Source organism: Ananas comosus, linkage group 2 (genome assembly GCF_001540865.1).
Source record: "Ananas comosus cultivar F153 linkage group 2, ASM154086v1, whole genome shotgun sequence".
NCBI lineage: Eukaryota > Viridiplantae > Streptophyta > Magnoliopsida > Poales > Bromeliaceae > Ananas > Ananas comosus.
This window is the reverse complement of record NC_033622.1, coordinates 8,143,600-8,171,191: the sequence shown is the minus strand read 5'-3', so window position 1 is coordinate 8,171,191 and position 27,592 is coordinate 8,143,600. Positions and strand designations below refer to the sequence as shown.

The 27,592-nt window shown below is 38.3% G+C and overlaps 1 protein-coding gene across 14 annotated transcripts in view; it reads right to left on the bottom strand.

Annotated features, from left to right (window-relative positions):
* Nucleotides 1-25,782, bottom strand: part of LOC109728471 (DNA repair protein REV1) — a 107,025-nt gene extending 81,243 nt beyond the window's left edge. For 4 of the 14 annotated variants that reach the window (XM_020258912.1, XM_020258918.1, XM_020258926.1 and 1 more), the window contains exons 1-10: nucleotides 25,551-25,776; nucleotides 25,330-25,462; nucleotides 20,493-20,608; nucleotides 20,342-20,418; nucleotides 19,494-19,960; nucleotides 18,670-18,813; nucleotides 18,417-18,549; nucleotides 18,252-18,340; nucleotides 18,091-18,141; nucleotides 1,576-1,779 (exon numbers count right to left, since the gene is read on the bottom strand). In XM_020258912.1, coding sequence (XP_020114501.1) covers nucleotides 1,576-1,779; nucleotides 18,091-18,141; nucleotides 18,252-18,340; nucleotides 18,417-18,549; nucleotides 18,670-18,813; nucleotides 19,494-19,960; nucleotides 20,342-20,418; nucleotides 20,493-20,608; nucleotides 25,330-25,462; nucleotides 25,551-25,753 — 1,617 coding nt within the window. In that variant the 5' untranslated portion in view covers nucleotides 25,754-25,776. Of the gene's footprint in view, nucleotides 1-1,575; nucleotides 1,780-18,090; nucleotides 18,142-18,251; nucleotides 18,341-18,416; nucleotides 18,550-18,669; nucleotides 18,814-19,493; nucleotides 19,961-20,341; nucleotides 20,419-20,492; nucleotides 20,609-25,329; nucleotides 25,463-25,550 lie in introns of all 14 variants that reach the window. The other 10 variants (XM_020258905.1, XM_020258931.1, XM_020258943.1 and 7 more) reach the window with 8 other exon arrangements.

Here is a 27,592-nt window from a genome sequence, read left to right as displayed (position 1 = left end):
ACTATCGTACACGGAGGCCTCCGTGCTAACCAAGTTGTTTCAATGATGCGGCTTCTAAAACGACGATCGGCTCCATTTAGACTTGTCTACACTATTAATAGTATTTGGAAACTAATTTCATAATTTTTTGACATCATTTGGCTAGTGATCAAAAGGTTCCAAAATTAACAATTTTAATGGTAGATATGATGCGTTTTTAAGTTCAAGGTGTAGAAGTATCCAAATTAGATGAAAATTTAATAGAAAATTCTACTTAACATCAATAGCAAGACAATACTTCCGATTTAAAATTTGAATTCTTATCACTGTTTTTATTAGATTTTTATTTTCAACGGTTCATTTTTAGACTACTCGTTGATAAGTAATGATGCCGAAAAATTATGAAATTTAGTTACAAATACTTTTAATAGTGTAGATCAATTCTAACGGAGCCAATCGTCGATTTAGAAGCCGCATCATTGAAAACAACTTGGTAGCACGGAGGCCTCCGTGCTACGATAGTATAGTACCAGCCTAGCTCTATATATATATATATAATATATATATATATATATATATTATATATTATATATATAGAGTCCGGCACTATGCTACTTGGTGCTATCAAGTTTTCTGTCGTTAGATTAACCCTTTGATTATTGTTACCCGTAGATTATACTATTAACAACCACCACTCAACCCTAGGGGGCCCACATCATCCTAACCGCACATCCTTTTGATCTAATGGTGGAAAACTAAATAGCACCAAGTCATTGGTACTTTAATAGTATTCCAGCCTAGTTCTATATATATATATATATTATAGAGTGAGCTATGATACTTTTACAATATCACCATCATGTGCTATTAGATTTAAGTCATTGGATCTACTTTTTGATTATTAATAGCCCTTGGATTAAACACTATTCACCTACCACCACCCACCACCATCATCGCAACCTCACATCTCTCCATCCAAGGCTAAAACACACAAGTATCACCCATGATACTTTTACAAGTATTCTAGCCCTACTCTATATATATATATATATATATATATATATATATTAGTTATAAATATATATTTATTTATTATATATTCATTTATTTTTATATAGAAAATTATTATTATAGTATTTTATTTATAAATTGTAATATTTATTAATATTTTTAAATATATAACTCTTATATATTATGTAATATATTTATTATAATTTTAAATATATTTTAATCTCTATATAAAAATTATAATAATAATAATATATATAGTATATTAATTATTATATAATAATAATATATAAAATAAAAAATATATTAAACATGTTTTCATCTATTTTTCTTTTCCTTTCAACCAAACAATCATCATGGAAAACAATTTTTCTTTTCCTACAAACCAAACACTAAGCTACGTAGAAATTTTTTTCCACCGAAAATTTTTGTTCCCAGTTTTACGTCAAACCAAACAGCCCCTTATGCACACACCTAACTGCAACTGCAACTGCAACAAAAGGATGAACATTAACGAAACTGCAACTATGAAAGTTGATTAACCAAGTCGTAAGAAATAACAAATCCAAAATTTTGCTAAGATGTCACCTTCTCAGATGGGATGAAACATTGACCATTTGGTTTAGCTGATCTAGTTGCCAAACGAGCCAAGAGCATGTTGTCAGCAATCCCTGCACTGGCAGTACATCTAGTTTTCTTAGAAATCTCCTCTCTAATCATTAATGCGAGTTTCCTGGGATCATCTCTGCTGCATTCAGTCATATCGAGAAATGCTTCGTCACAGCTTATCGCCTGCAATTTCCATCAAATAAAAAAAAATTAAATTGCAATAATTCTGGGACTAACTTATAATTTTTCTTTTCTCAAGTAAAAAAGCAACCCAAAATTCAACGAATTTAAGTTTCTTGGTAAATGAGGGTCTCTAGTGCTCATGGGCACTTGTCTGCGAGGTCTAATAACCACCTTCGTGCATTTTCAGAATTTCAAAGTTTTCCCCTAAAGCAGAGAAAATTCGGAAAATCGACCATCTCACGATCAAGTAATCATTTTATGTGAATTTGCCACATCTTATGGAAACAAAAAATCCTTGCGCAAGTACACTCAAAGACGAACTTCTGAAGTCATGTTTCGTTGAAATCAAAATTGTGAGCACTAAATTACGGGTTTCCAAAATCGGTACTATGCGCGCAGTTTTCTGCAGGACACTGACCACTTCGTTTTCAGAATGCGATTTCTTGCAAAATATTCCACGGAATTTAGAAAAAGGACTATGAATATCTACGGGCTTTTTTATAAAAGAACCTTCCAAAATTTTGAAATTTGGAAAATGACCTTGTCAAAATTTTATTTCGAAAAGTAACCCTATTTTCGCCATGTGGGCGCCACGTTGGAATTTTGCTATAAGGGCGGTGAATGATTCACTGGTCTTCACATATATATTATGAAGGCGGTGAAAGACAAATTTCAATTAATTTGGGGTGTGAAGTGAAAGCGGTGAATCCTCGCCTTTAGTGTAAAACACCCCAAATTAATCGAAATTTGTCTTTCACCGCCTTCATAATATATATGTGAAGACGGGTGAATCATTCATCGTCTTTATAGCAAAATTCTGACGTGGCACCCACGTGGCGAAAGGAGAGTTAGTTTTCCAAATAAAATTTTGACAGGATTATTTTGCCAATTTCGAATTATTAGAGGGTCGTTTTATAAAAAAGCCCAATATCTACACTCAAAGACAAACAAGCAAGACCAAGTTTCGCCGAAATTGGACTTCTCTTTGTGAAACCACGGCATCCTAAAGTTGATTTACGTGCGCAGTTTGGGAGACTGCAGCTAAAACCCGATAATTTTTTAATGTTTTCGCAAAATTTTGCCATAGAAGTAGCTAGTATGCGAGTCGTCACAATGAAGGTCTAGTCCGAGGATCGTCGCGCAATCGTCCTGACCAAAAACCAAGGTTTGACGGACTAAACCCAACCACCAAGCGGGTTCACCCAAGAATCACATACACAAATCTCTCTCCCACGATCTCTCTCCCATTCTCTCCCTCTCCTCCGCCATCCTCTCCCCTCACCTGAACAATCCCAACCACCACCGATCATCTCCCTCGCCGCTGGCCACCTTGAAGAGATCTACCTGGAACCAAGATCTATACATACGTCTTTCCCCCTCTGTTTCTCTTCAGCCGAGCTCTCTTAACCATAAGCCTCGCTACCGGTCAACTACTCCGATAACCTCCCTGCACCTCCGTGATCCCCTCAACCACGATCGCAGCCTCTTCGCTGCAGTCGAGATCGAGAAAATTGGACTGAGATTTCTCAAACTTGCCAAATCTCAATCTCCAGCGGATGGCGACCCTTCGCGTGCCTCCCTTGCTATCCAAAGTGGCAAAGTCTGTGCCGAACCTCCAAACCTCCATTCACTCTCTGGTCGCAGGAACGAGATTAAGGTAAAGAGGAAGTTTCATTAATTTTGGTTTTTTCACATTTGTCAGCTTTTATTTTTGTTGTAGAAATCGGATGGTTGATCCGCGTCGGATCTGACCAAAAGTCTTGGCCAAGCTCTTTGCCGGTCGGTTGTGTGCTAATAGGGCCTAATGGCCATAACTTGCGATGTCGAAAATCTCCGAAAATCGGTTTTGGGAGGCTGCTACCTGGTATCGAAGCTAAGTGTGAAACGGCGGCTTTCAAAACGGAACTGATTCAGGCAAGCCGCTGGTTGTGAAGGGTTGAGAAAGCATTAATGTTGTCCCGTAGTATCCCACGAGTGCAAATGTGGCATCGATTAAGCCCAAATGGGCTGAAGTATGCTTGTGATGTCCTCAAAGCCAAAATCGATGAATTTCGAGATTTCAGCGGCTTTTTTTCGTAACGGAGCAACACTCCATGTGCGAGTGAGATTATTATCTCGCTATCCCAACTCACTAAATGGCATGTAAAGACTACGAGGCCTGATTGGAAGGTTATCACTTTCCTGATACCGAAAACGGAAAAATTTATAAGGATTCAAGACTTTTGGGTGTGTCGCTGATTGCAGTTGCACAAGATGATGTCTTGATGCCCCAGCATGGTTAGAGGGCTTGTTGGAAGCATCACGACGTGAAGCATGGGTTGTGTTCACATTAAAACACCAAAGTGATGCAGAATATTGATTTAGGGCTGTTATGGCCGAAGCGATTAGAATAGGGCTCCCGGCCGTGTTTATTAATGGCCGAGGCTTTGTTAGCATCATGCTACATGAATATTGGCATAGGTTGTGTTCACATTCAGACACCAAAGTGATGCCGAATATCGATTTAGGGCTGTTATGGCTGAAGCGATTAGAATAGGGCTCCCGGCCGTGTTTATTAATGGTCGAGGCTTTGTTAGCATCATGCTACATGAATATTGATTAGAATAGGGCTCCCGCCGTGTTTATTAATGGCCGAGGCTTTGTTAGCATCATGCTACATGAATATTTAGTCCCTCGGGGCTAAATGTGAGTTGCTGTCTGGGAACTGTAAATAGCAGTTTTCGAGCTTTTTGAAGGTTTTTGGGGTGGAATTTCACCGTCGCAGGGTGCTCTCGAACTCCGAAACTCATTTGAGGTCTCCCAAAGGGCCTTTGTTAGTCACAACTCACAATCAACAACGAGAAGATTTGTATGGTATCGTTCATTTCCACACAAGAAACGGTGAAAATCGAAATCTGTTTCGACGTAGTTTGGCACCAAAAGTCTTTGTCATCACGTACTTGGTGTGCTGTTGTCCCAATGCCCAACGAGCGCATTTTGGAACAGTTTATGGGTTGTTTGGACAGCGAAGCCTTAGTTAGTCATCCAGGCAGTGGTTACAGCGCTCAGGGATAGTTTCGGCGGTTATGCTACTTCAGCGATGCCCCGATCACGCCATGATTGGTCATTGACAATTTAGGACTGATTTAAATACCTATTGTTGGTTAGGTCTAGGTAATTTGTAGTGGTAGTGGACTTGTGACCAGTTGAGGGCATGTGATGCAGAACAGACTTGAACCTATGTTAATCGGATTAAACCGATTTAGTTCATCAAGTTATTAGGAAAGTTGTTAATTTGGTAGAGATTTTATATAAAAGTTGTTGATTTATTGTTAGGATTTTATCTAGAAGTTGTTATGAATGTTGTTAATTTGGTAGAGATTTTATTGTTAGGATTTTGCTTTGAGCTTATCACTATCAGGAAAGCGCTTTAAATATTCTATGCATTGGACGATAGTTAATCAATGAAGAAGAATTTTATTATTTCCTATGAGATGTGTTCTCTAATTTTCCTTCGCATTTATGCGTCGACCGGAGCGAGTCTGTGGGGAGTGAGTCCCTTTATCTTATCTTTTCCTTTTGCAATTTCTTCTCCGACTTGAAACCCGACACCATTAATACGCCTGCTGCAAGCACATCACCGTCACGCACTGCCAACAGTTATCAAGAACTCGATACACCTACTGCCAGCACCTTCAACGCTATCTGCTGATAGCAGCACCGGCTCCATCTGCACTTCCTTCACCTCCCATTATTATTGTCGTCGCCAAGCGTGTCCACCGTCGTTCTCTTCTACCTTATTCTTTAATTTTTATTTTTTTTTAATTACGAAAATTTCTAAAAAAAAAAGTATTTCAAAACTTTCAAATTTTCAAAACGCTTTCAAAACCATAAATTATATTTGAGAGCCCTCTAAAAACGTAGGACCCTATACCCCGTCCTGCGTCAGATTTGGTATCAGAGCCTAAGCTATTTGACGGTTCTATCTTGTCAAACGTTTTGGGCCTGTCGACGAAAACAAAGTGGAAAATAAAAAAAAAATGTTGAAAGAAAAGTTGTAAGGATTGAGATTTTGGCAGTGTAGCCAAACTCTCTGTTGATGATATTTTTGTGTGTAATTTAATTACAAAAGCAGTCAAGTTTCAATACAAAATGAGTTACAATGGAGAAGTTATGCGATCATTACTAATCACTTAAAGTGAATAGTAACTCTGTTTTCCGGAGAGGCCGATCAGCGGAGATGGCTTCTGGTGCGTATCGAACTCCGTTCATAGCACTCCAAGAGCTCGTTTTCAATGGTTCAACTGTTCTGAAACCATTGGCGCTGACGGATTTCAGATCTGACGCACGATTTTTGAGGAAACTAGAGATGCATATAATTTATGTATTTGCGTGTGAGTTTGCTAGTTGGAGAGAGGATGGGTTTCGTCGCAAATCTATGACCAAAACAGGCGAAACAAAATTGTGGATTTGATGTCTCTGTCGTGCTGATCGCACTGGTGTGAACCGTTCGAAAATCCAACGGACGGATCGCTAGATATCACGTGTTTGTCAAGGAAGGGTCAAATGGATCATTTTCGAATTTCGCACGAAACCCCCTATACTTTATGTACCGAATCGCGTGAGATCGAACGTAGAGATGCGTACGCGCATTTTACACGCGCTGTGAGGTACTCAAAAAAAATTAATGAGTGTCGGAGGACTATTTTGCAATGTGGCCATATTGTATATATATGGCATCTAGGGTTTTCAAGTGGAAACCCTAACCCTAGATGTCGTCCTCCCTCAGCCGACCTCCCTGCCACCCTCAGCACCTCCCTCTGCCATAGCCGCGCGCGCCTCGGCAACCTACGCACGCCGCCGGCCGCCGGAGAGGCTTTTCCTCCCTCTCCACCTTTGTTTCCAACTTCACCCCCTCCCATCTCTGCTTGTGCTGCAGCCAGGGAGGCCCCTGACCTTCGAGCTCCACTTCTGACAAAAGGCCCCGATCCCGGCGACCATCCCCGTCCGTCGCCGCCACCCCCGAGCACCGCCACTACCGCCCTAGCAGGCTGCAGCCGGATCTGGGTAATCTGGCCTAGGAGCTTCAGCTCCCTTCTTGCGTTGCCGCCGCCACCTTGGGTCGGCCAAGCTGCCCTCCCCCGAAGCCCCGGCGACCTTCGCCACCGGCCTCAGCCGCCCCAAGCGCCGCCACCGCGTCGCAGCTTCTGTGCGGGCTCCCTGGACAAGCTCGGTCCAAGCTGAGCTCGCACCTCCCCCTCGCCGCTGCAGCCCGGAGACACTCCCGCGGCACTTCTCCGGCCTCAGGCGATCCTCCGCTGTCGTCCCGCAATGTGACCGGTTGAACCCGAGCCGAGCCCAAGCGGGCCCGGGTTGCTCCAGAGCCGCCGCCGCCTTCCGTTGCCCGCCGACCCGCACGCCGCCTCCCCAAGGTCGGGCGCACTCGGCTGCCGCCGACGCCTCCGCCGCCGGAGCCCTTGTCGGGCCGGAACTAGCCGAAGCCTCCTTTGATCCCTTGCAGCTAGGGCATCGTTGCCTACCGTCGCCACCGCCTCCCGTCGCCGCCGCCTCCCGTCGCCTACCGACGCGAGCTCTAACCCCTACTGACCGGCCGCACCCATCCCCTGCCGGTGCGCCCGTTATCCAGCCGTCGCCGGCTGCCCGTGCTCCACCTAGCTCCGGTAAGCTTAAGTTATTATTTCTGTGCACTGTTTCAGGTTCGGGTCACTGTTCTGGTGACCTGAGGCTATCCCGAGACTTTCGAAGGTGAGCACGATGATCTTGGATCAGTGCTGATCATCGTGATCACCTTCGTTGGGATCTGCGAGCCCCTGGTTTACGAGATAAGCATGTCTTTCATGCTGTGCGCGGTATTTGCTGAATTCTATGTCGTATCCGCGCCCTCCACAGTGGTCGGCCGTGCTCCGAAATGTGAGCATGGCCTCTGGCACGTCGATACCTGACAGAGGGTGTCTCGGCACGGTCTGAAAATCCTCGGTTTGCGCTGACGAGCCGTAAAACCCAAAAAATCACATAAAATGATGTGATTTTATGTAGTTGCAAGGCAATTGTACATTGCGTGGTTGCCGTTGGCAACGTGTGCGGGCAGCGGGTGACCTCTAAACTGGTTGTCCAACGCCCCAGGCCTTCTCGAAAATCAGATGTTGATTTTTCGGCGAAATACGCCGACGGAACGCGATTTCGGTTCGGAATTCTTCCAACGGTGCCTCACGGTAATTTGTGTCGTCGCTGAGCCTTGTTGGCTGGGCACTCGCATCGTTTCAAGGGTCCGAAAACGACGGGTGAGCGACGGTAGGTTCTGGTGTTGAATTGGACACTTTTGGGAACCTAAATCAGAACGATTATCCGATGATAATCGTTTCAAAGTAAGATAGTGTATTTACTGCCAGGTCACACGAATATATGTGTTTAATGGCAGCAGGAGACTTGTAGCACAAGTCGATGAGTTCCGGGACAGTTCTTGGGTCCCGGTGGAGTCCCGGTGTGATTTTCGGGACTTCCGGTGTATTGCGACAATCAGTGTTGACAACCGATTCCCGTAGGGTTATTGGTGGGGTTTGTGAGTTAGTGATTCGTGTTGTGGGTTGGACACTAATCCGGTGGACCCTTCGTAGGTCCGGTTGTTACTTCGTCCGCAGTTGGAAGGCCAATACCATATTTGTACAGGCAGGTACTTCGATCCGAAGTCGGTACACTGGTGCACGCTCGGTGATATCTTCTTACCCTTGTTCTCCCGTTATTACTCCACATACATAAAATATATGTTGAGCCTAGCACCTATACTATGTTTCCTTGTTACTCTACTTAGCTGTTTTGCATATCCTGTATCATGTTTAGAGTAGAGCGGTTTCGTGATTATTTGTAAGATTGTGACCTAGTCGGTCAGTGCGTTGCATCTGTTTTGTGACCTAATTGGTCGGTTGCTGTATTCCGTACCTGTGACCTGTTCGGTCGGTTTACTACATTGTTATCGTGACTTACTTGGTCGATTGGACTACTTGATGGCCTTTTCGGTCGGTGTGCCCTGAGGGGCAGGATTGTCGGCTAGTGGCTATCGGTTAGTTCTAGATTATACCGATGTATGATGTGACAATGTGGCATCCTTGTGACCTATTGGTCGGTTTTTGTGTATATAAATGTTAGTTGGCATTGAGTGGTCGATACTTGCATGTCTTCGAAGGGATATTGAGTTGTTCCATCCTAGTTGACCTGAGTGGTAAGTACATGTGTTCCTTATAGTTCGATGACCTATTGGTCAGTGTGCCCCGAAGGGCGGTGATTGTCGGCTAGTTGCCGACGGTTGGCTATTGAGCATATTAGCATTGATCGCCACTGCTCGCACGCATATTACCGATGTATGATATGACATCCTTGTGAACTATTGGTGCTTTATGCGAGGGTCATGTATAGGTTGAGCAGTTGTGACACAGGCCTGAGGTGTTGCGGTCCAATATGGCTATTTCAGATTGGGTATTTGGAATTGTAGTCCGATTGATGCATACATACAATAGCGGTAGTTATTCATTAGATCTCTTGTTCATTTATTATCGTTGCTACTATATTATACTTACCCCTACCTTTGTTATTCTCCTTGACTGGTGAGTACCCCTCGCCCTCGTCGGCTTGCGGTATCCACTAGGAGGGGAGACATGTGTACATGTTCTCACCCCCTAACCCCGATTACAGGTGACATCGCAGGTCCTAGTGGGACGGTTCGCGATGAGCGTACTTAGCAGTTCGGTAGAGCTTACGGACCCGTCCATTGGTTTAAACTCTAAACTCAGTTTATCTAAATAACTTAGACAGCATTTATAGTTCAATACTTTTATGTGAATTGAATAGTTGGGTTCTTGTGAATATAATAAAGAATTTGTGGAATCTTGTGAAATGAAAATGGTTTTCTATCCCTCATGGTAGTGTGTTTTAAAAGGAAAAGGTTTCCATATTGGAAACAGTTTTTAAAGGTTTTCTCTTGATTTTCATGACTTAGTATTTTAAAACGAGTTTCCGGGTAGGAAACATTTTAAACTAAGAGGTGTGGATTTATGGATAAACTCTGAATGTGAATCTGAATGTGAATGGTGTATGAATGTGTGTATATTCATATGTAGTGGTTGTATCCTGTATTATGTATCTTGTACTATGCAAAGCCGTGCAAATACAGGGGAGCTCTGTCTGTGTGAACAGTGGACTCCCTATATTTATGGTGGATCTGGCATACCCTGGGGGTCGGGTTTTCAAAAAAAAAAAAATTAGGCACTTCCGCTTTGCTTTTAAATCAAAAAAGGACCCCGGGGCATGACAAAAGTGTGGAGAAAAAAAAAATGGAAAGTGTGTAAAAGAAAAAAAAAGGAAAAAAAAAATATTATGGATGCAAAAGAATGTCTTAAAAATGCTTTTCAAAAATATGATAGAATAAAAGAAATTCATATTGAGTCTTTAAAAGAGATATGCGAGATGACTGGAATAGAGTTTGATGAATGGCTATACAATAAAAGGTCATATTTTGAGAGAAAAAGAAATGATATTCGGATGGAAATACTAAATGACTTGAGATGGTGGTATGGACAAAGGCAAATATCTCATCTTGATTTTAACATAATATTTGTGAAGGAAAAAGAAAGAAGGTTGAAAGATATTGAAAATGGTGCTAAAATTGCTGAAGATGATTTTCGATGGATAGGTAATGTCAGAGATGAGTATCGATGGATCCAACTAAAAGTTCAACCGGAAACCCTAGTTGCTCAACAGAGTACACAACCTATAGCACAGTTGGAAGTCGACAATTTTGATCCAGTTTCATCACACCATCCAATTGCCAAGAAGTTCCAGATGTGGCCAAGCCCGAGTTAGATTTAGAAAATCCAGAGTTGATTCATGAAGATAAGGTAAATCAGTGTGTTGAGGAGGTAAGATTACAGATCGATTTACTCTTATTGCCCCAGCAATATGAGTCCACTATACTAGAGCTTCAGATTTTATTGAAAGCATATTTCTTATTGGTATCAAACCTTACGAAATCTCATGAAGTTGTCAATTGTCCTTTCTACTTCAATACCAAACTGGAAGCTCAGATGATACAAGTGGTTCGACATGCAGGTATTGGGCTGCATCACTTTATTCTACACACTTGGTTGTTTCCTATCTCTTTACAAATCCAACTAATCTCGAGGACAAGCTCCTGCACAGCGGAAGCGAATGATGCAGAACAGACTTGAACCTATGTTGATCGGACTAAACCGATTTAGTTCATCAAGTTGTTAGGAAAGTTATTAATTTGGTAGAGATTTTATATAAAAGTTGTTGATTTTATTGTTAGGATTTTATCTAGAAGTTGTTATGAAGGTTGTTAATTTAGTAGAGATTTTATTGTTAGGATTTTGTTTTGAGCTTATCACTGTAAGGAAAGTTCTTTAAATATTCTATGCATTCGACGATAATTAATCAATGAAGAAGAATTTTATTATTTCCTATGAGATGTGTTCTCTAATATTCCTTCGCATTTATGCGTCGACCGGAGCTAGTCCGTAGGGAGCGAGTCCCTTTATCTTATCTTCTCCTTTTGCAATTTCTTCTAATATTCCTTCGCATTTATGTGTCGACCGGAGCGAGTCCGTAGGAAACGATTCCCTTTATCTTTATTCTTTCCTTTTGCAATTTCTTCTCCGACTTGAAACCCGACACCATTAATACGCCTACTGCAAGCACATCACCGTTGCCTACTGCCAATGTTATCAAGAACTCGATACACCTACTGCGAGCACCTTCAACGCTATCTGCTGATAGCAACGCCGGCTCCATCCGCACTTCCTTCAACTCCCATTGTTGTTACCGTCGCCAAGTGTGTCCACCGTCATTGTCTTCTACCTTTTCTTTAATTTTTATTTATTTTTTTTAATTACACAAATTTCTTAAAAAAAAGTATTTCAAAACTTTCAAATTTTCAAAACGCTTTCAAAATCATAAATTATATTTTAGAGCCCTCTAAAAACGTAGGACTCTATATCCCGTCCTGCGTCAGCTTGACTTATTTCAAAGCATAGGTGGGTGCTTCAGTCCGGTGTGGGTACAATTTTAGTGACTTGGTTTCTCTAGCACTTTCCTAATTGCTCCTTTATTCTGCATGTTTGATTACAATCGTACTTGTTTTACTATTCAGCACCTAATATATATTGATAGGCATTCACAAGATTATAATCACAGGACACAATTGATAGTTACTCTAGTTATGACTGTTCATCTATCACTAGATAATATTGTCTAATAACCTCCTTGATACATAATTGATTTACAATCTCTGGACATTATATTATTATATTATTGGACTCAAGACACATTCATGAGATTGATTTGCCATCACTGGTTAGCTACATATTGCTTGGGCATTATCACATTATGACCAACACCGATCACTACGCCTTCCATGTACACCGGCGGTCTGATCAACCGCATAGGAATTCTTTTTTGAAAAGTGATCAAACTCCAACCCTTGAGCACTTTGGCGTACCAACATCAAGAATTAAAGTGTCGTGGCACGAGGTCTTGCTAGTTGTTGCCTGGCATGGTACGGCACAGGCACGCCTCCGTGCCCATACATGGCACGCTTGGGTGCCGATGGATACGCATGAGCTCCTAATAGCACGCTTTGACACAATCTTATTTAAGTTTATTTGGTCCCAACAAACTTTTATAATGTTTTTTGAAAAATTTAGGAAAATAATTATGAATATCAGCTATGTATAGCTTACTACACACCAATAAATATAGTGATAGATTTTGTTTTTATATGTTAAGTAAAATATAACTATAGCTCATAATAATAAAAATTAAAAATCGTATAACTTTGAAAGTCCTTACAATTTTATGGAATTTGCAACATTCATCCATATTGATTCGACAAGAGACTGCATGATAACTAGACTAATTAGAATAGCACTATAATTGCCACAATAATTTATTTTAATTTTGACTCTTTTAAAAATATTTATTAAAAATTGAAAAAAGTTACTTTTTATTGAAATTTTCAAGAAAAATTGTGAGATCTATTCATAAAACTTCAACAACAAATCATATGACAGACAAATAAGCGAATCTAAGTATCAATTGCTTCAATTTAGTTTTTTATCTTATTAGTATTTTCCATCTTCTAAATCCAAAGAAGAATTTTCGAAGTTAAAATATTTTTGTCTTAAATCTCATACGAAATGCTAGATTTATCCAAAATAATTAAAAATCGGACCATATAATGACTTAATCAAGTAGATCTATTTTTAAATTTTTGTAAACTATAAATAAAAATTTGCATAATTTCATATTTCTTCAAACTATGAGCTTAACAAGTTAGAAATATTCAAAATATATGAAAAAAAATTTAAATTGAAATTTTTTTTACTTACCTAACAAGTACATTTTCGGTTGCTTTTTTTTGCCTTTTCTCTTAAGATCGAAGTGATCAAAGTGGAAATAAAAGAGATTGAAAGAAGAAATTAGAGAAAAATTATAATAATTAAAGAGAGGAAAAAATAGAAAGAAAAAAAAATAGAGGAATGGATGTGAGAAGAAAAGAAAATACTAAAAAGAGAGTTGAGAAGAAAAAAAAAAAAAGAAGAGAATGAGAGAGATGTTTGTAAGGGGAGGGGACCAAAAGAAGCGCTAAGGGAAAAAGAAAAGTTAAACTTAAAACGATGCGTGCCCTTGTGGCATAGTGCGGCAACCCAAAGGCTGCGTTTGATCGGGTATAACTAAGAACTGCTTGTTCCAGGGATAGGTACAAGTTCAGGTATAAGCAGGAACTAGACCAGCTTTGCATTTGGATGAAAATTGGGTTGTTCCTACGAATAAAGTAAATAGTGTTTGAATGGTTAGATTGGAACAAAAGGAATAAGAGTTATACTTTAAAATTAAAATTATATTATCTAATTAATTAACATCAAAATATTACTTAAAAATAAATATAAATAAATTAGTAATAATTAATTATAAATAATAATAATTATTAATATTAATTATAAATAATAAAATAATAATATCGATTGTCTAATTAATAATTGTTATTATTAATAATAATTATTATTAAATAATAATTATTGATAAATAATTATAAATAATAAATTAATAATAATATTGATTATCTAATTATTAATAATTATTAATTAATAATAATACCGATTATCTAATTATTAATAATAATAATAATATTTATTAATAAATAATAATAATTATAAAAAATATTAATAATTAATTTATAAATAATAAATTAATAATATTAATTATCAAATTATTAATAATTAATTATAAATAATATAAAATTAATAATAATATCGATTATCTAATTCTTGAGAATAATAATTATTAATAATTAATTATAAATTAATTATAAATAATAAATTAATAATAACAATTATCTAATTAATAATTTTTAATTATAAATAATAAATTAATTTATTTATTATTTAAGTAATAAGTAATAATTTAAATATATTAATTAAATTAATTAAAGATTTACTATCATTAAAATTAAATTTAGACTTTAATTAACATTGTTCTCATCCGGGAACAAGCTTGTTCCAGAAAAAAAGGTGGAACAACAGTTCCAATCTTATAGCTTATTCCAGGAACCCGGAAACTATTGTTCCCGAAAACCAAACATAGCATTTTGGAACAAAAGGGGGAATAAAGGCTTATTTCCCCCTTTGTTCCCGAACCAAACGCTACCAAAGGGTATCGCGCGGGTCTTAAAGTGGCACGGGGGGGTATAACAGAGACCCCCCTATACCGTGGCCCCTAATAAGGGGCACGATATGTATCGCCCCGTGTCGTACTGGCACGGGGCAATACCTTAGACCTTGCCAACAGCGGCCTAGCCTGTGGTACAAGTTATATACCAAAGTGATCAAGCTCAGACGTAGTATTAACCTAAGATCTCCAAGACCAACAGTTTGGATAGATATATCTGGTAACATATCCACAGTTGATGCATGTCTTTGTTTTAGTTCAGTATTTACTATTCATTCTAGTTATTTATATCATACTCTTTTCAGTTACCAATACTTCACTTTATATTTATTCATCCAGTTGTTACATTATATTTATTGTTACCCCCTTTTCCGTTGACCAGTTGGTACGGCCCGCCTTTGTCGGTCAGTCGCACCCAATTGGAGATGTTTCGTATGTTTCTCACCTCACCATTTTTATAGATGACGCTCGAGGTGTAGCTCAAAATTTGTCGTGAGGACGAATAGCTAGTTATGTGGCCCAATTTTGACTTTCTTCTGTGTCCGAGTATGTAATATACCGAAACCTCGATCAACGAATATCGAACTTTAGTCAAAATGACCAAAGTGCGAGGCTGGTACGCTTCGAAAAGGCCGAAGGCGTCAAAAAGAGCAAAAGTGCATTATAGGAGGTCTCGGAGAGCAACCTGGAGCAAATCTGCACCATTGCAGATTTTGTGCTCTCGGGGACCGGTCCCTGAAGGAGAGACCGGTTCCCGTACGCGCAGCTAGCGAGAAGAGAAAAAAATCGGCTAAGTCCTAAGAGTTTTGCTGTCGGGGACCAGTCCCTGCGAGGAGAGACCGGTCCCTCAGGGTGAGACCGGATCCCGGCTGCGTAAACTGCAAAGGATGCTCTCGGGGACCGGTCCCTTGCTAGAGAGACCGGTCCCCGTGCCCGAAAAGGGCCCAGTCTGGGCAGTGCAAAGAGATGAGAGTTGAGGGGCTTAAATGCATTTATGCATCAATTGGGTTATGTATAGGGTTATGAGAGTCTTCTCTCTCATTCTCTCCCTCACACACACCCTCTCATATCTCTCTCTCTCTCTCTAGAAGGAGAAGAAGGAGAAGAAAAAGAAGAAGCTTGGAGAAGTGAATTTTGGGTGGCTTTGGTGGTTCTTGGAGCTCTCCTACAAGAAGGATCTTGGGATAACTCTTGGCCAAGGTGAGTTTCTTGCAAGTAGAGCTCTAGGGTTTGGATTTTAACCTTAGGTTTTGGAGTTTTGGTCTCTTTAGAGGCTTTAGAAGTGTAATAAAGCCTTGAACACCATGAAAACATGTTTTTCTCAAGGTGCTCTCATGGTGGATTGTTAGAATCCAAAGTAGATGCCCTAGAAATGGTTTTAGGGGTTTGGTAATGGTATTAGAGAGCTTTCCAGATGATTCTAAGCTATCATTTGCTTAGAGATGAGATCAATCTAGGAGAAATTTGAATATGGCATTGTTAGGGCACCCAAATTGGGGCTTTTGCATTAGAGGGGTTTAGATCAAAATTGATCGTGTAGAAACCTAATTGGGGGTATTCCCGACGCATTCGTCCACTCGGTTTAACGTTACGAAAAGGTTTAGTATGAGATCTAGTATATAGGACCTAATTTGGCTTTATTTTGGGTTTAGGTTGCTGGAGAGGCTTCCTAAAATCCCGGGAGTCGAACTACAACCCTTCTACACTATTTGAGGTGGGGGGTGCACGCCGGAATCATCGGATTCCCCTTTATGTCTATTTTCACCTTGTTGAGCATATTTGTATATAGCTTCATTCATGCATGTAGGATAATTTTACATGTGAAACTTGATTAGACATCATTTGTATACTTCTAATGTAGTTGGACATAGAGAATGATAGAATTATAATGGACATGTATGTTGAGACCCTAAACTTGTATGAATGTGAGACTTGAACTTGGACAATAGTAAATAAAGGTGACATTGATATTAGAGACATGATTGGCATTGAGAGATGAATTGTTAAACATAGTTTAACCAATTGTAGCATTGTGGCAAGAATGACCTAGAGAGTGGCATGAATAAATAGGTAAAAACCTATTATGATAGTGGCATTGTGACTAGTGGCTATACATTCCCTAAGTGGGAATTGGATCGATACTCGCGATAAGTCTTGGCTTGAGGGTGGTAGCTCCCCCTCAAGCGGTGCATTCCGGAATTGTCACCACGGGGAGAGCGGTCCCCGAAGACGGTCCCTCGGGTCTTGTAATGCTTAGAGCCTCCCCGAACAAAAGGAATTTTGGGTTGTAAGTTATTTGGGTTAACAAGATTAACCGGTAAGATTAGATAAAAGCCAAAGTAAAATCATGGAAAAGCATGCATGCATATTTAATATTGCTCGATTATATATCCACTGACATCTTTCTTGCAAGCATAGTATTAGCATTAGTATTGGTTACCTTTCTATTTCTTTGAAATACTTATGCCTGAATTAGACCTAGTGGGTAAGTCGGCGAGGTCGGTTGCCGAACCTACTGGGAACTTCGTTGTAGTTCTCACACTACTAACCCTACAGGTCAGAGCGCGAGCGGGGCGACGAAGGACCGTGGCAAGGGTATTGCGCCATAGCTAGTGGCCACCGGGACTTATGCATTAGTCATTCCTTTTACCTATATGTATCAACTTTTATTTTGTTGATTTAGAATTGTACAGTTGAAAACATATCATGTATTTTGGAGAATGACAGAAATGTAAAGAAATATGGATGAAAGCAAAATGAATGTAATAGTTTTAGTTACAAGTATTTGGTTTAAATGTAATCAAATATTGTGTATGGTTGTATGCTTAGCTTAGAGCTTTCGCTTCCGTTGTTGCTTGCCCTCGTGCAAGCCTTGTATAATTGCATATCTCCTTGTTGATTGCTTAATTATACTAGTTGTTGGAGCCTTGGGCGGACAGGAGAGATGCTGTCCGTTCGGCGTCTGTTGACGTGATCCGAACCCGACCAAATTGGCCGGGATTGGGGCGTGACAGAGTAGTTCAGTAAACATCAACCAATTTTGGTCGTGGATGTTGGAACTAGTTCTTTAGTTAAATAACTGTATGATACCTCAAATGACTTTATACTGAAGTATGGTTAATGTTTCTTCCAGTGTTATGATTGATGATGTTAAAAGAATTCATAAAATGGAGGTTTCAAATATTTTATTTGTCAAGAATAAGGTGAATTGAAAAAGTTGTCTATTATTTGATTGTGGGGAATAAAGTGGAAGTTTTAATTATTCTGTATGTTTTGTTCATATGGATGTGTTATGTGTTGTACTATATGGTTGCTTTGCATCACGACGTCGTGCATGTACAGAGAGGACTCTGTCCATGTAGACAAAATCTTTTGCATGTGGCGGGTCTATTCACGCCTTATCCAGCTTTTCCACACAATTTTTAAAATTGAGCCCTTTCTAGGGAAAAAAATTGACCTCAATTTTAAAAATTGAGCCAATTCTAAATTAGGCCCGGGACATAACATAAAGTTTCTGCAGTAGCATTTCCACTGGTTTCTGAAGTACTTGAGCATAAAAAGATAGCCAAAATATACCTGAACTTTGTTGCAATATTTATGCAATATGCTATAAAACTGATCTGCTACCTGCAATATAAGAAGGCAAGATATTGCAAAGAATATATAAATATTCTAAGGCGGTACTGAGTAAAAGGAGAACATGACCCAACAAATTGACAACAATAAGCAAGCATTACCTCCTCATATGCCTCAAAATTGTAAGGAACTATAACTAGGTGGGGACAGCAAGCCTTGGCATCCCTAACAAACATGCCAGCTTTTACACCTGGAAGGAAGCACAAGTTTAGGTGGGAGCAAATTGAACTCATCATATTCCCTTTGAGGGTGAAATGAATACGTACCATAGTCACGTGCAGGATAGTTTGCAGATGATATTTCTGCAGTTCCGTTCAGACTATCTGAGTGAGATACTGCTACTGGTTTATTAAACAAATCACGAAAGTTCCGGATGACGACTGAGACAAAAAAACAGTCCTAAAAGGCAAATGAAAGCTCTAACTTCAGGAATAAGAAACCTAAGCCAGATATCTTGATAAGCAAACCTAAAAGGAAGTTACATGCTACATGATGCTTTCTGCAGGTAGAAAAAATTACCATGTCTATATGAACAATAATGGTTTTCTTCCTGTCGGATAAGGAGTCAATGTTGGCATTGCTGCTTTTAGCTCCGCATAAGAAATCCGAAAAATGTTGACGATACCGATTCCTCCATATTCCAATAAAATGCAGCCTCGAATTCTGTTAATATCAAAAAATAGAATGTAAAGATCAGAAGGAACATAAACAGTAGTTATATGACAAAGTTAAAGAGACCACGTATAAAACAAAATGGTGTAGCAGTAAATCACATTGTAAACAGTGTTATACCATCTGACAGATTTAATTAGAAGCAATGCATGGCACAAATACACAAAACATTGGATAAAACTTAAAATAAAAATTGTAAATTTTCAAAAAAGAAAAAAAAACCAACGGTAGGTTCAGTCCAGAAAGAATATAAGAAAGATATATCATCGGAACATAAGTGAATAAACGAGAGATATAAGGAGGGATAACATGAGCTAAACTAAATTGAGAGGAATGAAAGTTTAAAGCTGAACAACAACTACAAGTGTTTCTAATCATAACAAACAAATAGAATGAATCACTTATGTAATGATCCATTTGCAATCCAAGTTTATGGTGCAGGAAAGAAAAGCAATAAAAATATTTTGCATTATGACACTATTGATGACAAAATAACATGTTTTTTGTGAAACGTCAAATGAATCAATTCGACATTAAGAGTAAAGAAAGTCCCAAAATGTAACTACAAGTCAAAAAATAAAAATAAAAATAAAAAACCAACGAATCTTTATAACAAGACAATTTTCAGCAATGTGACATAATAGTAGACAAAAAAGATACTAGAGTCTTGCCTTAAAATAATTCTCAACAAATTTTGGATCAGTGAGAGTTGAGTGGGGCATATTGGAAGCTTTTGCACCTTTTGTATCCAATATTTCCTCTTTTGTATTCCCACAACAACTTGTATTATGTATATGTGGTTTGCTGGAATCAAATGCCCCTAGAACACTGCATGAGATAGCATAAACAGCATCATTTGCCTCCACACTTTTTGCATCAAAGTCAATCTCAGATTCATAACACCCAAACTCTTCGCTATCTTGCCCTTCATCAGTAGACGCTTGAAGTTGTGCATATGAAATTATGTTTTTAGGCACCTCATCATTGGACGATGAACCTTCCAAACCAACAGTCCCTTGTTGATCTGCAGATGTCTCAACATTTTTTGAATTTGAAATGCTCTTTTGAGTAAAGAAAGTAGATAGTTTCTGTTGTTTACATCTTTCATTCACACCATCACTCAGTTGGTAAGGAAACCCTTCAATGAAGAAAGAAAGAAAGACATTAACATCCATAAAAAAAGTTGACCTTCTACCAAATCCAACTTCAAACTAATAAGCATAAACAGAAATACACCTAAGTTGCTACTGCAATTCAGATGTAAACGGACGTTACAGGAAGATACACCCAGTCTAGGATACTAATCTTAGTACTCCTATCACTAGCATTTTTATTCTTGATAACAGTTTTTCCGACACACTTAGTTACTTTAATAAATTAAAATGCCCCATTTCCAACCTATAAATACCAACAGTATTATCATTTAAATGACCTCATAATTAAATACAACACACTGAAAAGCCGGAAAGCAAATGATACCAATAGATGAATGTACTGTCTGTAGTGGAATAAAACTCACAGCTCAAAAGTTTGTTAGCAGCAATGGAATCCACCAACCATGCTGGTCTAACGACCGGGAGACCTCGGCTGAATGCCCTGAAACAACAATGCCAAATCCAAGGTCAAAGCAAGAGCAAAAATAGCATTGGGCAGAGAAGGCCACACCTCACCTCAGGTTCTTCATCTTACTGTCGGGAAGATTGCCACAGATGATGTGGGTGACAGTATGCCTCGAGAAGTAGTTCACAAAGCCTCCCCCATGCTTCAGCATAAATTCCTTGAGCTCCTAATTGACCAATACACCAGCCAATAGAGAAAAGGGGGAGGGAAAAAAAAGAAAGTAAAAGGTAAAAACGTATAGAGCTTCCCACAACTATGGGTCATTTTGTAATGGGTATATAACGCTTAGTAAGATTTCATTTAGGTAATCAAAGTTTAATTTGTTACAATCAAGTCATTGAACATTAATTTTGTTTCAATCAAATTACTACCAAAATTTCGATTAGTTTTCTAATAAACCAATGACATGACAACTAATTCAGCATGAGACGGTGATGCAGACCCAAATTCAATCAGATTGCTTCTTGATGCTCTGATGCCAATGCCTAAATTCAAAGAGGCCGCCTCTTGATAGTCTGATACTAAATTAAGAAGAGAACCGAATCTAGAGTTAGAAAAGATAGATACGAGCTACCCAATCCAGGGACAGAAAGAAGAAGAAACAGCCAATCCAAACACAAAGAAAAGAGAAGGGTAAACAAGGATAAAACCCTAAGAAGAAATCATTCTTGTTGACCAAATTTTATTATATAATAGTTCTAATTCTGAATCCCTATTTTAGCCTACATGTGAAAGCACCGAATTGGGCCAAAAAGAACAATTTTAATCCTTCAATACCTTTAAACTTATCTGCTATTTTAATAGAATCTGTTGACACCAAATAGGCCAGATAAGGGCTCCTATTAAGGAAACAAGATCAAATAGGATCAAACCATCCTAAAGTGCTAATCAGCCTTAACAGAGTCCAAATAGGATATTCAAAAATTACACTAAAATATGAACTGAAATCATTAGAGAATTGTTTAAAAATTTAAGGGTTTGGCTAATTAAACATCGAAAACACTCAAATAAACGTGAATCGACTCAATTGAACAAGTAATAACTCGAAATTAATCGCCGTCATATTTGAACAGAATAAGTTTGCTTCCACTGTGAAGATCTTGCCCTCAAGCTCAATGTTTTCACGCCTTAGATAGAATTCTGAAATTTTTATAACCAGATTATGTAATCCAACTATCAGAGCATGGTCAACTTTCTTCAGTGGAACGTTAAGGGTTAAAGAATATATGCAAATTATAGAGGTCTTCCAATTGTGAATGCAAAGAATTGGGTGCAAACAACAACTCTGATGGAGCAAGGATCGTCATGCCAACTAGGCATCACGGACACGAACACAGGACATGACACGAACACGGGACATAGGACACAACACAACATGGGCATGGCAACTCGCCATCTCCAAAAAAATGTCAGGAACACAACTAATTAAATATAATATTTTTAATATGACAATATATATTCATTATGCAAAAAATATTAAATTTGCAAAAATATTACTAAATTTCTCATACAAATGGTAGTTAATACGATTCTCATTGATAGTTTACATATTTTAAGAAAGAAGTTCTAGAAGTTCTCCACCACATATGATTTATTGATATTACCCAAAATGAGTCCATAGCATTTCCCAAAAGGCCTAAAAGTTTACTGTCAAATATTGTTTGTGCGCAAAAAAAAGTAAAATGAAAAAAAAAACTGTATTTCTATCTGATTTCAATGTAACCCTATGCAAAATAGAGAACGAGTGAGAGAGAGGTGGAGAAAGATTACCTTTAGAAGATTTCAAACCATCCAAAGGCTCAAGTGAGAGGACGAGAGAGGAATCGTATTGGTGCATAGAGCATGAAGAGTGGAGATTCTAGAGAAAAAAGAGAGGAGGGTGGATGATTTTTTTCTTTTTCTTAATTTTCTTTCAAGTTATTTTTTTTCTCCCCGTAAATAGGCCTCGTAGACCCTACCCGTCCCGCAGGTTTATTTTAATAGGCCTCGTAGATAGGCCTCGTAGATCTCGGTTTTTTCCTCATCTTACACATCACTGTTTATTTTAATATGTTTTTCAGTGAGAATATGATTTTGGTGGGATGCGCCAATGCCCCATGGATGTGTATTTGCGTCAAACACGAGTCTGACGCGAACGAGCGGGCCTTCCACCCCAAGTCCATGATGCAAAGCATGCCAGTGGCACAGAGTGTGCCATCGTGCGATCGGCACGGGCACAGCACAACAGCACGCCCCGTGCCAATGTTGGCATAGCTCTTTGTACCAGTGGCATGTAATTGACACATTCGCATGATTTGGCATAGGTTAGTCTTATTAGTTTGTCAAGAAAAAATAGTTTATTAGAGTGTTTTAATGTCTCAACTACCTTAAAAAATAGTCCAAATGTTCATATTTACAAAGTTTAGCATGAATAGAACAATAGATATCTTACTAAATCAAGAATAAAAAATTAACATGATATGAAATTGCACTCACAAAGGCAAAATTATAGTCACATATGAAGAAAAACTTACAGGAAGACACTACCATCACTAAATCAAAAATGATGAAAGAAATTAGAAGCAATCGTCAAATTTGTGTTACTTCAAAGCAAATTGGACTAGTTATGTAATGGACCCTCTATTTGCACAAAAAGGTTAGTCGATTTGTAAGCTCTACAAGTTTTAATGTCAAACGAACCATTATATAACATTTTTATCTCAAAAAAAAAAACCAAAAAGTACCCAACAAGTGTTAAAAAGCATCCTTTCTCAATACAGTTTAGCATGACCTCATGCCACGTGCCAACACGGCCTCAGCATGGAACAGCAAGGGCGGCACAAGCAATCCATGTGATTAAGGAATTGAAAACTTCTCGCTTAACAGCAAGGGCGGCACAAGCAATCCTTGTGATTAAGGAATTGAAAACTTCTCGCTTAACAGTAGAGGCGATACGGAAGAGGAAAAAAAAAAGAACACTTTGGGAATCTTTGATATTGATTTGAATTCGTTGGAGATACCTCATCACATCGATCTGTTGAAATTTTATGCGTCTTTTCAATCAACTTATCTGATGGGGAATCAACAACTTCTTCAATTATTTACAGACTTGAGGCAAAACTGCGTCAATCTCTAAACCTTAATTGAAATTTGTAGTTCCATCTTTTCTTTCTCTATTTTGAAACAATTTCTAATTTTTCGTCCAGTTAATTTAATTTCTGCTTCAATGGCATATGAATAAATAGCATCTACATGTGGGATCTCATAATGGGCAATTTTAGAATCCCATATTGTAGCCTGTTGATGCAGAAATTGGCATCTTCTATCGCATCTTCTTCAAAATCATTCAATTCAAGCAAATAAAAGAATTTTTCAGTATATTTTTAAACACTTTGAGTCTTGTTTCAAACTATAAAAATTTTGAAGAAGCTTCTGCTTGAACTCAATTGGTAAGAATTTCTCCTTCATTTGCATTCTTATGCGATCCCATGAACTAATCTTATCTTTCTCTTTTACATTCTCTTCAATAATAATTGCCTCCGCCACTTCTACACTCCATCAATTAATTTTGTTGTACAGTTTTAACTTTCTTTCATCCGACATATGGTAATAGAAGTAATATCTTATGTTGTCAAACCACTTCAAAAGATTTTTTTGGGTGAAAATTGACCATCAAAATCTTCTAACTCTAAAACATGATCATAACTTGCTGCTCAGCTGAAGAACTATCAATATTCGGGATAATAAAACATAGTCCAGGATTTCCTAACTTGCTCTAATACTAAATAGGTGCAAACATAAATTCAACTAGGTCTATTCTTAATACTGATACCAAAATTAAGAAGAGAACCCAATCTAGAGTTAGGAAAGATAGGACAAGAGGTGCGCAGGACAGAAGAAGGAACGGCCAATCAAGGCACAGAGAAGAAAGAGAGGGGTAAACCGTAAACATGCATACGACCCTAAGAAAAATTAATTCTCAGCAACAAATTTCATTATAGTTTTGATTCCAAATCCCTACTGTCCTATATGTCAAAGCACCAAATCGGACCTAAAAGAACATTTTTAATCCTTCAAAACTTATCCCAAATTATCTTGTATCATATAGGACTTTCTTGACATTAAATAAGCCGGACTAGGGATCCTATAAAGAAACAAGATCCAATAGGTTCAAACCCATCCTAAATGTCCCAATTAGCCTTAACAGAGACCAAATAGGATGTTCCAAAAAATTACCCTAAAAATATGAACAAAAATCATCTGAAAGTAGTTTAAAACAAAAGGATCGACCTAATTAGACACTTGATAGATTCAAAAAAAACACTAAATCAACTAAGTTGATCAAGAAATAACTCAAAATTGATCACAACTCGAATTTAAGCTGCATCAAATGGCAGTAAATTCTAGTCATGTAGACTACTATATCATCTCAAAATATTCTTTATTCAACTATTACATAATCTTAAAAAGTGATTTGACGATTAAATTAGCTGTCTAATGATCTCCAAGATATAAAATTAGTAGTCATGTCATCAGTCATCACTAGAAGATGATGTGATAACTGAATTAGCTATCAATTTGCCGTTTGTTGATGAACTATATATAGAGTATAGTAAAATGACCCGAATACAACAGAACTTAATTGAAACAAATTAGAGTTCAATAACCTAGATAAAAACTTTTCCCGAAATTTGGTGACCGATGATGACATTCGCCCTTTTAAACATAGGTACCTAAATTATACCGATAAGTCTTGACTTCAATTTGTTATTTTAGTTAATTGAATTGAATATTTTGTTAAATTAATTAGACGAATTTCACAGCTCTAAACAATGTTTAAGAAGTGGAAAGTGGAAAGACAAAACAGGCAGAGAGCATAATGGTGAGAATAAGGAAGTTTAAGCAGACCTGACTGGAGGGGATGGTAAATCCGTCGACAAAGATGGAGATACCACGGAAGATCCCCCTCCCGTCTGCAGATGAGGTGGAGGCGTCCGTCTCGAACTGATCCCTCAGCTTCCTGTTCTTCTCTGCCATGTAACTGGAATCAAAGAAGGCGAAATTAATAGGAGAAGCCACGATGACGCCGACGACGAAAAATTAAGATCAAGAAGAAGAAGGACGAAAACCTTCCAAAGTCCGCAAAAGAGGAATTCCTCTTGCGAGGGTTTCTGCGTGCGGAATCGGGTCTCCCCCTTTTACGAGAGTCTCCCAAAGAAGAAGAAATAGTGGCAGCGGAGGACGGATGACGACCTTCCAAGGAGCTCATGGTCACGCGCGCCGTACGAACTTGCGCAAGGTCGGGGAAAAATGAAGCATGGAATTGTAACATGTTAGGGGGAAAGGCGGGGCCGAGGAAGAAACTTTCGAGAACACCGATTAGCAGGGGGCCATTTTCAAAAATAACCCTGTAAAATTTGGTAATTAAAAAATTAACCATATAAAAAGAGGTTTTTAGTTCAATAGTCCTCTTCTAAAATTTTATTTTAAAAATAAACCTGTTAAAATTTTATTTGTAGATATAGTCTTTTAAAAGAGGTGAACTATTCACCGCTTTCTTTCTTTTTCTTCCTTTTTATTATAATTTTACGATGGTAAAAGCGGTGAATGGTTCACCGCTTTTATTATTTTTCTCCTGCTAAATAGAAGTTATGAATGCGGTGAATCATTCACCGCACTTAAAGGTCTATTTTTATAATTATTTTTTTAAGAAAATTATTTTTATAATTACAAAAATTGATGGGATTAGTTATAAAAAATATTCGTATAAAAACTAAAATCGGCAAAATAATCACATCGATTATCACTCTTAATACGGTGAATCGTTCACCGCTTTCAGAGAAGACAGTAAACTATTCATCTTCTTTGTAATATGACTTACTAAGGCGGTGAACAAAAAGGTGGTGAATTAAAGGCGGTGAATCGTTTACCGTCTTTGTAAGTCATATTAAAAAAAAGGTGAATGGTTTACTGCCTTCTCTGAAACTATTCACCTTCTTTGTAATATGACTTCCTAAGGCGGTGGACGATTCACCGCCTTCTAAAGGCGGTGAAACATTCACTGCCTTCAATACCACTAGCCCACCCACAAACTTCCATCACTAGCACACAAAGTCTGGAGTAATATGAAGACGGTGAACCGTTCACTGCCTTATGAATCCGATGAATGATTCACCGCTTCGTTAAGACGGTGAACCATTCACCTCATCCATTAAGTATTCAAACTCTGCACCGTTTCGCTCTCTCCCACTCTGTCACGTCCCGGGGTCCCATTTTGTTTAAAAACAAAGTGGAAACGTCTAAAAAAAAAATAAAAATCTGACCCTCAGGGTATGCCAGATTTGCCACAAATATAGGGAGTCCACTGTTCACACGGATAGAGTCTCTCATATATTTGCACGGCGTTGCACAAGTACGAGATACATAAGAGAACACAACCGCCATAACTGATATATAAACAATCATACATTCATACACTATTCACCAATATTTTCACATTCAGAGTCTTAATCATAAATCCACGACTATTAGTTTAAAATGTTTCCTACCCGAAAACTGGTTTTGAAATACTAAATCATGAAAAACCATGAGAAAACCTTTTAAAACTGTTTTCAACACGGAAACTCTTTTCTTTTTAAAATACGCTACCACGAGGGACAGAAAACCATTTTCATTTCACGAAAATTCATAAATCCTTTATTACATGCATGAAATCCCAAATTCAAAAGTAATAAAATGCTAAACCATATAAATTGTCTAATTTCAATTATTAAAGGAAACAAGAGTTTAGAGTTTAAACCAATGGACGGGTCCGAAAGCTCTACCGAACCACTATGAGCGCTCCTCACAAACTGTCCCACTAGGACCAGCGACGTCACCTGTAATGGAGGCGGGGGGGTGAGAACATGTAAATATGTCTCCCCTCCCAGTGGGTACTGCAAGCCGACGAGGGCGAGGAGTACTCACCATTCACAGAGAACAAACATAGGTATAGATAGTAGTAATACAGTAGCCATGATAAACAAGTAAAACAATATGTGTATATAAACACTACAACTACTGTATGCATGCATCAATCGGATAACTAGTTCAAAAATATCCAATCTGAAACCAATGCTCTGTTGGTCTGCACCGCAAACCTCAAGCCTGTGTCACTGCTACTCTACCATGC